The 14,766-nt window shown below is 41.6% G+C and overlaps 1 protein-coding gene across 3 annotated transcripts in view; it reads left to right on the top strand.

The window, feature by feature from the left end:
• The window catches only part of LOC102236110 (retinoic acid receptor gamma-A), a 56,945-nt gene that overhangs the window by 35,343 nt on the left and 6,836 nt on the right, over positions 1-14,766 (top strand). For all 3 annotated transcript variants that reach the window (XM_023332238.1, XM_023332235.1, XM_014474161.2), the window contains 3 exons: positions 11,844-11,992; positions 12,192-12,333; positions 14,400-14,563. In XM_023332238.1, coding sequence (XP_023188006.1) covers positions 11,844-11,992; positions 12,192-12,333; positions 14,400-14,563 — 455 coding nt within the window. The remainder of the gene's footprint in view (positions 1-11,843; positions 11,993-12,191; positions 12,334-14,399; positions 14,564-14,766) is intronic.

Here is a 14,766-nt window from a genome sequence, read left to right on the forward strand (position 1 = left end):
ACACATAGGGATAATGGACACTGATTTAGTCATATGTCAATGAGAACTGAATTAGTCAACTTCTAGGCAAGCCATTTGAGAGAGCCTATGCACACCAACCCCTTCACTGTCAATTTTCATTTGCTAGAAGAATGAGGCAATTACGCTTAGCAGTTGCGAGGGGTCAGAAAAAGGGAAAGTGTGTTTTTCTCATCGACACGCCCGTAGCTCGATGTCTCCCCAACACAGTTTGGATATTAATTTTGATACTCTCATGAGCCTGAGTAGTAATGTCTCTAACACACTTCCACAGTCACACACACACTCTCTTTGTTCCCGCCCTCTCCTCCCCAATGTGCTGTTTGGAGGTGATCTGAGGAGCTAATTAAAACAAGGTTGTACATCTCAGCATCAGTGGCCGAAGAAATAGGAGTTGCCTGTGACCGCTGGCACATTCTGGCCTGATAATTTTCTCTCCGATAGAAGTCTGCAGTTATTTCATTATAATTACAAAAGATTCAATTAAAAGATTAGGAAGCCTGCGGGGAGGGGGAGGAGCTGGGTATATAGATAGCACTATCTTGTGTGAGAGGATGTGTGTGTGCTTGAGTAAGAAAAAGTGGGAAATGCAAAGTAATACAATTTCAATTCTGTCAAGGAATTGCAACTATATTTATGCACATATACATAAATATTGTTAATCCTTTGAAGAGTTAACAAAACATGGTGTTGAAGTTGGGATTAATTTAGCTGGTCGGAGGTCTCTGATCTGTAACGGACAGATACAAGTAATAAGGCTTGTTACACTAAAAAGGGATTTCAAGGAAGCAGTCCATTAGGAGTAAAAAAATCTCTTTTTTTCTTTGTATTTTTAAAGTTTACTCAAGCAGCAACATTATAAATAGAGATGAACAGATCACAGTTTTGTGGATGACTTTGATCTTCATTTTTCTGTAACTGCTTTGGTCTGCTGATTCTGGCTGCCCTTCAGAAACTCTGATATTAGAAGATGAAAGTACAGCAACTATTTTGTGGACCTTTCAGCTGTGTGTGATCATTTATCATTTATAGGAGTAGAGCCAATGTTACACTCTGTGTGAGACAGAGAGAGATAGAAGGTAAAATTGCTATAAATTGCGTACAGCACCTCCTGTTAATTCTTTTTCTTTGTTAGCTTTGCTAAAAATAGCAATCTCTATGTACATTCTCTTGGAAGGTTTGGTTATTACCTTGTTTCTGAGACTTCTCAAAGGTAACCAATATGCATATTAATCATGTTATTGCAATAGGGTGCAAAGTGAGGCACTGTTACCTTGCAGCAAGAAGGTCCTGGGTTCAAATCCCTGCCTGAGGTTTTTCTGCATGTTCTCCCTGTGCATGCTTCTACTCTCCCTAGGTACTCCGGCTTCCTCCCGCAGTCCAAAATCATGACTGTTAGGTTGAATGGTCTCTCTTAATTATCCTCAGGTGTGAGTGTGTGTGTCTATGTTGCCCTGCGATGTATTGGCGACCTGTCCAGTTCCCCGTCTCTCGCCCAATGACAGCCGGAAATAGGCACCAGCCCCCCCACGACCCTGTAGGGATAAGTGGCTTTAGGTAATGGTTGAATGGATGGATTGTTTGTTGTAGTCTGGAAAATATTTTCGTAGTTCAGGACCTTTTTCAGATTGACTTGAGTGGCACTGTCACACATTCCCGTTCGCAGATCTGTCTCACCCCACAGTAATAGCCGAGTCCATTAATGGTCAGAGCAGCCTATAAATAAACAGTCTCAATCCTTGCAGTTGCTTAAAGTTTTTTTTTTTTTTCTTGATCTCATTTTCATGTGAGGCTTTGCTTATGCATAAACAAGACGGATTGTGTCTGTTTTCAAAATCCCACACGTTAACTTATGGTGGTGTTTACAGGTCTGCTGGGGGGACTGTGGGCACCCAGACTGCATGTCGAATGCAGAGACAGACAATGTGCCAGGGCTGGATTCTTCAAGTCGGTGCTGGAATCCAGCTCTGCACTAAAAGCAGTTTATAGCCCTCTCTGCAGCGTCAGTCACACTGCTGTAAATAAAACCAATCAATCAAAGTATGGATGATAAATTGTGGACTGGTTGCTTGTGTTTTCTTGAAGTTTGTGGTGAGTTCTTTTCCCCCGTGAAAGAGTGTGTTTCACCAACTTCTTGATTCCGTAACATTATGAGGAATTCTTCTCAGCTGATGCTTTGTGGAGGCCAAATGTTTGAGTTTGGAGTAAAAATGTGAACTTTTGGGAGTTCTTTCACAATGTTTTGTTGGTTCAAGTTATTGTGGCAGCCCACTCCTACACCCATGTCTGGCTGCTGCCATTGTAGCTGTTTACTGAGAACAGCTCTCTGGCTGCCAAGCACGTTTTTCCTATGAACAAAGGCGAGGGCGATTTTCAAACTGTCTGTGTATGTGTGTGGGCTTTATTAGAACAAGCACCTGAGAGTTGCATATGTGAGCATGTGCGAGGTTTGTTTATAGCACATACATTTAAGCACTCGTGATAAATGTGAGGGGAACGGTTCTGTCACCAACATGTTATTGACTGACAGCCAGGCTCAAATGTTGCTAAGGGGTTCAGTGTTATGAAAAAATGTAGGCTGGGACTGGAAACCCAGGAGAGATTGACTGTCCTGCCTCTGTGTATGTGTGAATGGGTTGTATTTACGCAGCCGACAGCCGACGGCACAGGGCAGGGAGTGGTGAACGACTGGTGTTGGACAGCTATTATCTGAGCTCAGAGGTGGAGAGTGATGGGGAGGGATAGAGAAGGCCCGTTGGAGTTGTTTTTCCTCAAACATTAGTCAAATTCTGCCAGTGTGTGTATGAGCAACTGCCATGAACATCCTCGTGGTAATGGTGCATTAGTTCATTTGTATATGCCAGCATTAGATGATTTGTTTGTGTGTTTATGTGTTCGTTTCGGCGTGAGCGTGCCTTTGCCAGTATACTTTGGCTGTGAGGGGGAACAGGTGTGCACAAACCGACATGCTTGTAATTGTACGCTTGTAGCTGCTAGTTTGGGATAAGATGAATGGCACCAGAGAATTTCACGGATGCCATCATGTGCATCTTTAAGTGTTTCTCTTTGTTTGTGCTATGAGATATGGTCACTGTGAATAATCAAGTTGAATTAGGAAACAGGAAAATGTGATACCATGTAGGGAACCTTGTGTACATCTGGTTAGTGGTTAAAATTCTCAGTTTTTTATTTTTTATTTATTTATATATATATATATATATATATATATATATATATATATATATATATATATATATATATATATATATATATATATATATATATATATGGGATACAGAGGTTAACTTGTTAATTTCTACCCAAAAACACAGATTCAAAAATCTACTCAAATACAAAGCCTGTATATTCCACCTATTTTATTCATTAAATCATGTTTGATTTAATGAATATACAGGCTTTGTATTTGAGTAGATTTTTTAATCTGTGTTTTTGGGTAGAAATTAACAAGTTAACCTCTGTATCCCATTGAGACACATTAGTTAAATTTCAAATTTGAAAATGCACTTAATAAATTAGTTGAATTCCAACTGTTAAGGTTATTTACACCTATTACAAATTTACACATTTGTAAATCAGTAACAAATAGGATTGATTTCACAATGTCAATGTTGTCGTAAGCATCAAATCCAGTCCAGACTCCTGCCAAACTGTGAACTAGTTTCTAAAAATTTTCAAACGCAAATTGAGATTTTTGTTTTGGGTTGCAAGTTTGGCTGTCGTTTTATTCTCACATTGCTTACAGATTCTGTTTTCTCGATCACCTTTTCTGTTATGTACCATAAACTCACCAGATAAACTATTTAAATGCTAATATGGCCGAATGTTGTCTCACAGCCTAACAATGTCTTTATTAGGTAGTTGCATCTACACAACAGGGCAGTAACTCAAGAACTATTTCCTGTCTTACCTCATAGATTGGCCTGCAGGCTGCATGACTGGCTGCATGACTTTTTAAACTACTCTAACAAGGAGGCATGTAAATCTATTCCCAGACAACCACAGCTGAGATACACCGTTCACTGGCAAGAGCTGGCTCATAGATCATGCAAGCTGGCTTGCTTGCATGTTTGACTTTAGCATAAGCATGATTCAATGTGTGCTCTTTCGCAGAACCTTTCTCAACCACAACTCTTTCCACACATTCTAAATTTTACTATGTCCATATATTCATTCAAACTACAACCCAGTTAAACATCTTCTTAGATGGAGACTGCGACTGGTCGAACCAATATCTGCTGCTAAATGCTACAAAAATGTATTGCTAGGAATTGTTAAAATAAAAAAATAAAGTATGTCTTGTTAATATGTAACTACTATTGAACACTTCATTTAAACACTGTTGTGTTTAAATAAGATTAGACAGTTGTGATAGTTAGCTTCCACTACAAAAAGTTTGAATTTCATCAGCTTTGGCTGTTTTGTTTCTTTTTTTTTAATGCCTGTGAATATAAGTGTTAATTTATAATTTATAACAATTCTGAAGTAATAAAACCAATGTTAACACACACATTGATTCATTGAGCCGCTGTGGAAAATTATTTCTCTGAAGCAGAGACAAGAGGGGCATTATCACTCACACACATGACACACTCCCATGAGCAGGCAGATGGGGGGAAAAAGCACATGCTCCTCAGTGGTTTCAAACAAGCTGATAATATATTTCCTCTTTAGCATGACCTGTAGCTGATTGAGAGTTTACTGTAAATGCCCTGCGATCAGCCCTGAATTAAACAGTTAGACAATAAACCAGAAAGAAAGCAGATTCCTCTTTTGTCTCAACAGAACGGTTTGTATTGTCTCAGTCAGCGTTGTACTCATACATGTTAGAGCAGTGAATCATAAGCAAAAAGAGCACACGTTCAACTTTCTTTTTTTTTCTATTCCACATGCCAATTACCCACTTAACTTCCTGTTGCGACATCTTGGAGGAGGAAATGAATCACAGAATGGCTTAAATTTAGACACTCTCATCAGAGTTTTTGAAGTCTCCGCCCAGGCACAAAGTTGGGCAACTGGTTGGCGGTTGGTTGCCAAGCAAGAGTGAAAAACTCTCGTATGCATCATTGCTCCACTGGGCCACTCAAAGCAGAAGTTTCTCAGCGACTTCTACATCTGATATGAGTCCAGGGTGTTCGTGCCAGTTTAGGGGACTGCTTCTGTTGCCAGGAAAAAGAAACAAATCACAATGTATATGCAGATCATAAATCACTCAGAGATGAGCTTTGCTGTCTATCTGTGTATTGTTTATTATAGATTTATGAATGAAGGAGGGGGTAAATAATTTCCTCTGAGCATCTGCATTTGTGGGAAGGACTCGTTCACTGCTGTGTGCGGGTGAGAATGCTCACTCTAATATCAGGCTTTGTCTTTCCACGCTTTTGACCACTTCCCAAAAAAAAAAAAAAAATGCTGGAGTGAATACTACTGTTGTTGTTTACATTATCCTCTTTCCCCCTCGCTTCCTCTGACAGAGCGAGGGCTGCAGGCACGGCTGGGCTACTTCTACTTTTGAAGGTTTCTATTGTTGCGGGGAGGAAGCAATAGCAATTGAACGAGCGCGAGTGGCCTTGCCAGAGACAGACAGGTGAGAGCCAGGCTGCAGATGGTGGGAGGAAGTCTGCGAGGACGAGAAAAAAAAAAACAAGGATCAAAGAGACAGGGTTTCCCTCGATGACTGCTCTCTCTCCTTTTCTCTCCTCACCTCAACTGTCTGCATGCCTGCGCTCCCCGTCCGCTTCCTTGCCTGGCCGCCAGTTATTCTGTCTTCCTGACATGATCAATGGCATAGGCCAGTGCGGGGCTGCCAGGTTCGGGTTCACTCTCCAGTCACAGGAGGTGAGACGTGTTCCCCCCTGTCTTCTGGTGGGCAGATGAAGAGTCAGTTGGAGCTCACCGCAGGGACATGTGAGACAGATTTGTTTCCACAGATCTGCACTTGACTGTCTGCTTTTTTTTTTTCTGCCTGTGCCACTCATAAAAAACCACCAACCGAAAAAAACCCCAAACAAAAAGAACCTTGATTGAAATCGTATTTCCTAGAATTTTCTTTCTCTTTTAAAGCCTCCTTCCCCGGGTTTTGTACAGGGACATTTGAAGGAAACGTTCCTCACCGAGGTTTTACGGGGGGACCGGCAGTTTGTGTGTTTGAAGCCAACTTGTGTTTCTTAAGTTGACAGGGTAGTGTGGTACAGGAAAAGAGGTGGGGCTGGTTGTTGGTGGGGGAGTGGGCGGGTGCGGGCCACCAAATGTCGGCTTGGCTGACTCCATCAAGAAAATATCAAAAGGTCCTTTATGAGGTGCTGTAAAGAAGAAAGGGTGTTTTGAAAGCGGTCAACAGCCTGCGGGGGTAATTCCACTTCTTAAAACGTGCCTCGAGGAGACATGCCTATCCCACCTGCTGCCTTTGCTGTGCTGCGCCATGTAAAGGTGTTTCTGTGTGGATAACAGAAAGTTTTCATAGGTGTTCTGGCAGCACTATGTGAGCCAGCTTTATGGCTAGGCAGCTATGAGGCACAGCCAAAATGTTTTTCATGCATTAGTCAAGGACTTTCACATCTCTTTATCTTGCATGACTTTTACTGGTTATGGCAAAATGTTGTAAATTTCTGGTGGTTTTCCCCCCAAGGGAAAATATTTCACAGAAAAAAAAGACAAACAATGGTTGACTTTAGTCTAAACAGCATAAAAACGTGAGTGAGAAATAAATCAAGGTGAGAACTTATGTAGATACGGTATATTGATATCTGCATGTAGTCAGAAACGATCGAAGGTGATTTATGGCCTTACCAAGTGAACTGAACACCTGTAGTAACTTACGTAGCAAATCCTCTTGCATCCTTTTTAAAAGGTGTTTGCCACTTTTAATTCTTCCAATGCTTCACCCAAGAACCTAGTATTTCATAAACCTGTTTGAAAGCTTGAAAAGTGTTTGTGACCCGTAAGAGAGCAGTAAGGTATGTGTAACAGCAAGGATTAAAGAGAAGTGACAGCAAATGCGGTGACGAAGATCCTCCGGAAAGACTGGTATTAAAAAGAGGAAGGAAACATGCGTGTTGTGTGGGGCCTTGCAGAGAGAGACTTGCAGTGATGGCAGGAAGATGTGGGCAGAGAGTGGGAGATTGAAGTGCGCTGGCACCGCTGACTAGGGTGTGGTACTTTCTTTTCCTCTTTCACAAAGCCAGCTTCTTCGTGGAAACCTTTTAGTGCGCTCATGGTCATTCAGTCAGTATCCTGCGGGGCTGCTGCCTCTGTCACAAAATGGAGAGCCAAGGGCAGCATCAAAGACCCCACCTTTAAATGTGCCAGGGATTCTCACTGTTCACAATTCTTCCCCAATCTGCTGTCCGTCTGCTGCTACACTCTGTCCAGTACCCCGAGCAACATGCAAGCCTTTCAGGCTTTTAATAAATGTAGACACGGGGACTTTCTTACAGTTGCACTGGGTTCCAATGAATATTTGGTTGCAAAGAGAAAGGAGAGATTTTCTTGTTAGTAGGTATTATTAAAAAGTTAGAAATTTATTGATGAGCGTGGCTAAATTGAATAAAGAGATGGACATTTTTATCATTTTTTGTACAGTTATATCACATGATAGAAAAGTTTTATTACTGCATTAGTGTTCATCACTAGAAGGAACATTTTTCTTTTTGTTGCTATTTTATCAGTTAAAGGAGGTTTTCCTGGCTTTTGAAGTAAGGTTTTTTACTGTTACAAGCCTTTAATATGTTATCCTCAGTTGATATCTCGCGTCCCTTTTTCTTTTTGCATGAATCTCGATTGGTTGGTCCAACTGGCCGATGCTAAAGCTTAACATGGAAAACAGACATGGATTATCTTCCTGAGTGATTCATGCACTTAGAACGCAACATTAAAAATATTTCCATTCAGAAGAACTGTCAAGTATAAAAGTTGCAGGAATGTAAAAATCATATTCACTTAAACTGCATTTTTGTTTTTAAACCGCCTTACCTTTGTATTCATGGGGCAGTACTATGTACTTTCCTAGCACATAGTGCCATTTTACAGCATGATCATGTTAACTTGAGCAATTCATGAAAGAATCAAAGCAACATTCCCGGTGTGTTTTTGATGAGGGCATAACATTATAACATAATACAAGCCTCAAAAAAGTAATTTTTCCTTTAGAAAAATAACCACGCAATGTCAATATGTCTTTGGTCTAAGGGTTAGTAGAGATGAATTATTGTTTCTATAAATTGCTAGAGCATTTTTAAAGAGAAGCCTGGTTTAGTTTAGCTCTTTATGGTCTAACTGTTCATTTGGACTTACTGAATGAAGAGAGAGTTCAATACTGCCAGTAAGATTTGAACAGTTTGTAACCTTTTAGCTGATCCTCATAACAAAAATCAACTTTACACCTACAAACAGTAGTGCATGACTGAATGATTGAATAGAAAGCCCACTGACAGCTTCAGCGTTTGCTCTAATAATAAACACTTTTAAATGACTCTAAATGGATCTGCGAGTACTATATGTTCTAAGAATAAGCCTTTGCATTCTCTGTCACATGCAGAGACGAGACTTGTGTAACAGAAAGAATAAAATAAAATAAAACAATCTGCAGGACTATTGTGAAAGAAAACTTGCTACACTGCCAGAATGTCATTTGCTGCGACGCTAAGAAAAAAAGAAAAAAAAAGAGTTGTGTTGCAACACAAAACAGGAGCTGCACAGTCATGCCTTTGCTCACCATACATTACAGACACTCCCCTTTTTTTCCAACTGAGGGAACAGAAGGCAGCTTTCGTGCTCAAGAATGTTTCAAGTTTTTATACATGACCTCTTCCTGTTCTTTCCTCGCCTTTGGAATCTCTTTTATCCTGAATGCGGGCTGAATGGCACAGTTGACTTGACCTAGAATTTTATGTAATTGACCTAGTTGAAGTCACCTTCAGCTAAACAGTTATTTCTGTCATGTGCAGTCACATTTTACATCTAATGAGGTTGTGAAGAGTGATGTACTCCACATCGCACTCAGGCTGAAGCATTTAATGTTAGTGGGACAGATGGGTCGGTGTGTGTTTGTGCGTGTGTGTTTCTTAGGTAAGGGGACTAGAGGATTAGGTCTGATCAGTGCAGCTTGGCCACTTGTGCATAGAGAGCATTGCATCGATGGATTAGAGAGTAAACTGATACTTACCCTAACAGGAAGTGAACAGTGGCTGCAGATAACCAACCCATTCCTTCTTCTTGCCTCTTATCCTCTTCATGTCCCCTAACAACAGCAGCCACCCACCTATCCCACTTCTCTCATCTCATCTGTCCATCATCGGCTCTCCAGCTTTGGCCAACAGATTGTCATGCAAATGGTACCCCGGGCCTCTTCGCGCTGATAAGGAGGGCCTCTCATTTTACTGGGCTTTGTTTTCTAAACAGTGATGAGCTGGGCTGAAGAGACTAAGGAAAAGTGGCTCCAAGTAGTGGCCTGAAAGGGCCCTCTCACTATGGCGCCCTGGGGTAGAGTGGGCTGAATGAGGCTCATTCTGGGAGGTGGGCTGCGGAGTCATGTTCTCAAGCAGGAACCAGGTTCAAAGTGTTGACAGAAGCTTATATATTTTCTCCATCGCTCCTGCCTTGAGTTTTCCCTAGGATTGACTTTCTCCGTCCCAGGCTCTTTTATCATTAAGACAGACTCAGTCAATGTTCATTTCTTGACGCCACATATGGTTTGTCCTTTTTTTTTTTTTTTTCTTTTCTAAAGGGGTTGTCAGCGCTAGGTCTGGAGCCTCATTTGCTGATGTTATTATTGCATAAACAGCAGTTCATGGCACGTTCATAGGGTTTCTGCTCTCCCGCTGACCCCGCCGCTTTGTTATATTCTGGCCAGGGACATATGAGAACTGCTGTAGAAACATTCAGTGGGCGTAAACTTCAGGTTGCAGATTGATTTGCACATTTGGCTCCGAGATTGCCCTAAAAGCTAATAGAAAACATATTTTGCCTCCAGCAAGGTAGGACTTTCAAAGCTGGAATTTGAATGAATTCTTTAGAGTCAAATAAAAATGCACATGAAAACCAGATGTTTTTGCATTGGGCAATAAACTAAGAATGTCTCTATATTTCTGTTAATCTCATTAATGAGGCTGTACAGCAGAAGTCACAGCAGCGGATACAAAAGTGGTAGTGATGGTAAACTTGGTCTTGAACGAGACCTGCCCTCCCTCACAGAGCCTCGTCCCTCCCCCCTCCCCTCACCTCCTCTTCCTACTTCTTCTTTTTTTAAAATCAAATTCTTTGTTTTATACTCTCCCCCCCCCCCCTTCCTTTTGAAGTCTCCCTTCTCTTGTAAAAAGCCAAGCTGGTGGTTTTTGCCTCAGCCTTGAGGAGGAGACAAAGAAGGAAGGGAATTGTAGGTTAAGTTTAGGCAAGCCCTATGTGCTTTCCATTGAAGGTGACGGTAGGGGGAGGCGAGGGCAGTAAAAGTTAGAATTTTAGAGCCTCTCTGTTTTTCATTTTATGATTGGCTTTTTTTATGGGCTGGGAGCCACAGCTGGTGGTGTGAATAGCTGCCCAAGGTGACCGAGTCCCAATAAAGTGCTTGCCAGCCGGGCTGGGGCCTCCAGCCCAGCCATGGGACCACCTTTATAGGCCGCCTTACGAGCTTAGGCCTCTGTTAAAACCTGGCAGGGCTGCACTGAGGAATTTAGGGCCAGGAAACAAGAGAAAAATAGGGTTTATGTGTCAGGGGTTAGTGGGATTCAGAGTTGGGGGTAGAAGCTCGAAGGTGACCAGGGGTGAAAGTGTTTTTTGACCGTGTGTGTGTGTGCAGCGGCTTGTGTTTCACAGGGGCAACTATGGAACATATACACCACACACACATTAACCCCCCCCCCAAAAAAAAAATCAGCATATCTGAGGTTTGCTTTGAAATGTAATGAAGTGTAATGCACCGTAGAATGTGTGTACTGAGCAGAAACTGATGTCAGAAGTTCCAAGTGAAGCCATACACCATGTTGTGTAAGCCTGCGATGTTGTCACGTGCTTGTTTTGTTCCTCTTAGGCGTCCACATGAATTGTTGTTAGTGTGTGGAATGAAGAGAAGCAGGCTTTGACTTTTGGCTTCAGTGGCAAATTCAGAAACCTATCAGACTACGTGTCAATCAATACCTCGCCTGCTTACTGCTAGAAAAAAAGTAGTTTACTCTGGGTCTGTCAGGAAGTCATTATCTCTTCATTCAGCTGTGTTCAGAAGAATCAATGATATACCCAAATGTGCCTTGAAAGACTTAAAGCATGAGGGGGGTAGGAGGTCATAAGTGGCAGAAATCTATTGCCTGCTGTCGTTTGCACATCCTGTCGACAGACAAACTAAGTTCTAGGTGACTAAATATCTACCAGAAAACTTTCCAAAGTGAACCCGAGGATTGGAGTTTACGTCTTCTGTTCTAACGATTCGAAAGTTGACTTCCACTCGTGGTCAGAGACTCAAGTCTCATGAGCTATCTTTATCCCCTGTAATAGAGAGTGAAGTTAAGACAATACTTAGACCGGAGCATTGTCATGTGGTGTGAATTTTCTCCTGTAAAAGCAGTTCCGAAAACTCCCCCCAAAAAATGTTGCCTTAAATTAAGCGGCAAGGATGGGACAGTACATTAATTGAACTGAAGGGCAAGGAGTGTCAGTCAGCTGTCAAGTTAATGTCTTAGCATGTGGTTAGACACACCCAAACATTCAAATCCGGTGTGTGAACTGACAAGCGCACATGGGGTATTTGTATTTCAGAGATGAGCTGCAGGACTACAATTAGTGACCAATTACATGCCTTTCTCTCTTTCCTCCCACAGCGGTGGAGACCCAGAGTACCAGCTCAGAGGAGATGGTACCCAGTTCGCCATCTCCCCCTCCCCCACCTCGTGTCTACAAACCCTGCTTTGTGTGCCAGGACAAGTCCTCAGGGTACCACTACGGGGTCAGTTCCTGCGAGGGCTGCAAGGTGAGAAGGACCTGTAGGAGTTTACTCAGTCTCACTTCAACTCATCTAATACACCTTTGTAGCTACTATTTTTATGCCACGTTAGAGAGGAAGAGCACCAAGTTAAATGTCATATCCTTTCTTTGATAACTATAGTCATCTTTCTTTTCTTTTTTTCTTGCCCTCGCACTCTTTTGTCTCTTGCTTCCTGATGCTTCAGGGTTTCTTCCGTCGCAGTATCCAAAAGAACATGGTGTACACCTGTCACCGAGACAAGAACTGCCAGATTAACAAGGTCACACGCAACCGCTGCCAGTACTGCAGGCTGCAGAAGTGCTTTGAGGTCGGCATGTCCAAGGAAGGTGGGTTCATTCAGCTTAGGAGACAAAAAGAGCCAGTTGTAAAACCTGGTCTGAACTGATCCACAAGCGATCAAAGGGTCTCCAAGGGTGTGCAAACGGATAGTTCAGGATTTTTGAACAAAGCAGACTTTATTGTCTTAAAACAATTGAAATCTAACAGATTTCATAAACCTTCACACCATTGTCATGTTTGCTTTGGGTGGTTTGCTACAGAGAAACTGAAGTTTATTTGCACAAGACACTGAACTTGGAGGCAGCGCACCACCAGTGTCGGGCCTGTGTGAAACACATACTGAGAATAGTTTAAAAGGTGTATACAATACCAAAACATAACAGCTATTTAACTAAATGCTGTTTTATTGATTTTTACACATTCCTTATTTTCCAGATGCTTACTTTGACTAGACACGATTTCCTTGTTCTATTCTCAGTGTTTCACACATAAAGAACACTGGTGGCACAACACCTTCTACCTGCATTTCCTGTGTAAATAATCATCAGCTTCTATGTAAATAACCACCCAAAGCAAACACTGCAACAGTTTACAAATTCATATAAGAGGATTTGCATAAACCACTGTGATATTTTTGAGATCAGAGTTATTTTAACACGGTAGAAGTCCACTTTGGTCTTATCCCACCTCACACCCAGTGTTAGCTTTAGCTCCCCAGACTATCTAATCTGGATTTATAGAAAAGAGGGAAAGTTATTCACTGTTTAAGTTTATAAGAGAACCTCTCTTCAAAAATCCCCAACCACACTTTCAAAGTCTCTTACAAGCACATTATACGTATATATATATATATATATATATATATATATATATATATATATATATATATATATATATATATTTTTTTTTGCAAGATATACACAGTTTGATATAATGAAAAAACAGCTTCATGGTTTGATAATAATATTGCTAAGGGAACATCTTACTCATACTTTTTCTTAATTTCTGCTGCTTGTGTCTCAGCACTAGATGAGTTGGTCTTAAAAATTACTGTTCTCTAAGAGACAAGCATCATCTCAACACACTGTTTTTTTTTTCATTTCAGTGCTTTAATGGTATCCAGTGTCACCTTATTAGTCAACCATGAAACTAGTTGTATTTAATGTGCAATGCAGTGATGCAAATTTAATCATGCTGTGGTAACTGGTGGCCAGTGGCTTTAATTAGAAGTGGCCCCAGAGAACTGATTCTGCTTCAGGCTCCATAGAAGCTTGGACCGACTCTTTATAATACACTCGAGACTCACTGCCAACATGGAGTAATGTGCACTTGACCGAAGTTGTTAGCACATCAATTCACTTTAGGTTGCTTTGATGTTCAGGCAAGGACTTTGGGAAACTGTGCAACAGAGATGATGAGTTCTTCAACGTCTGTGATCACGTTGAGGCTGGTACTGCACCAGTCATATGACTAATCGCTTCACAAAATGAATCTGACTTCAATGTTTCACTTCAAAAACCTCACCCCTCTGGCTGACAGCAAACACTGACTTCATTCATGAAGACAAACGCAGGAGAAAATATGATTTAAAACTCTTGACAAAGAGAACGGCGGCAGGATTCATGCCGTTTGCAGAGTCACAGTCACCACTTTTGTGCCCTCTTTGTTTTACACTGTAAGTGCCAGTTTCTTGCCCTTTCGCAGAGCCCGGGGGGATATGTACGTGGGTGTAATGTTTGTGTGGGATGTGTGTTAAGACCGGGATCACATTGTGCTTCTGCTATTACTGGATATCCTGAGAGGAAGGAAAGTATGGGAGGCGGAGGAGGGAGAGGAGGCAGAGAGTGGACTGGCTTATGTGCGTTTGTGGACAGATTGATCGACGTGGAAGTGACTGGGTGATAGGCAGGAGATAGGTGTTGGTGTCAGTGTCTTTAAGAGCAGCTTCTGTTGCTGCTCAGTTATTGTTTCTGCTAGTTAGTGCCCAAATCGTTAAAGATCTATCATTCAGTTACTGATCTTGAGTATTGCAAACATTTAGGGATTTTTTGCAGATTACTATCAAATCTTGGCTAGCAGCTGCTCTTTATTTACATCTTTTGTCTCCATGTAGCGGTGCGCAATGACAGAAACAAGAAGAAGAAGGATGTGAAGGAGGAGGTAGTGCTACCAGAGAGCTATGAGCTAAGTGGAGAGCTTGAAGAACTGGTCAACAAAGTCAGCAAAGCTCACCAAGAAACATTTCCTTCACTTTGCCAGCTGGGAAAATACACCACCGTAAGTCATTCTCATATCTAATGCATGGCTTAACTAATTCAGTTCCCATTAGGTTATTTGCACTGTGTCTGAATGATTGATGCGATATGTAAATGGATTTCATCTTGGTCCTTATTTGATCGATGAAAAATGGAAATGTGTTACACCTTTGGCACATTATGCAAATTGGGTGGAATATTTCCGGATGATGAAACGCACTGAAC

Source organism: Xiphophorus maculatus, chromosome 1 (genome assembly GCF_002775205.1).
Source record: "Xiphophorus maculatus strain JP 163 A chromosome 1, X_maculatus-5.0-male, whole genome shotgun sequence".
Taxonomy (NCBI): domain Eukaryota; kingdom Metazoa; phylum Chordata; class Actinopteri; order Cyprinodontiformes; family Poeciliidae; genus Xiphophorus; species Xiphophorus maculatus.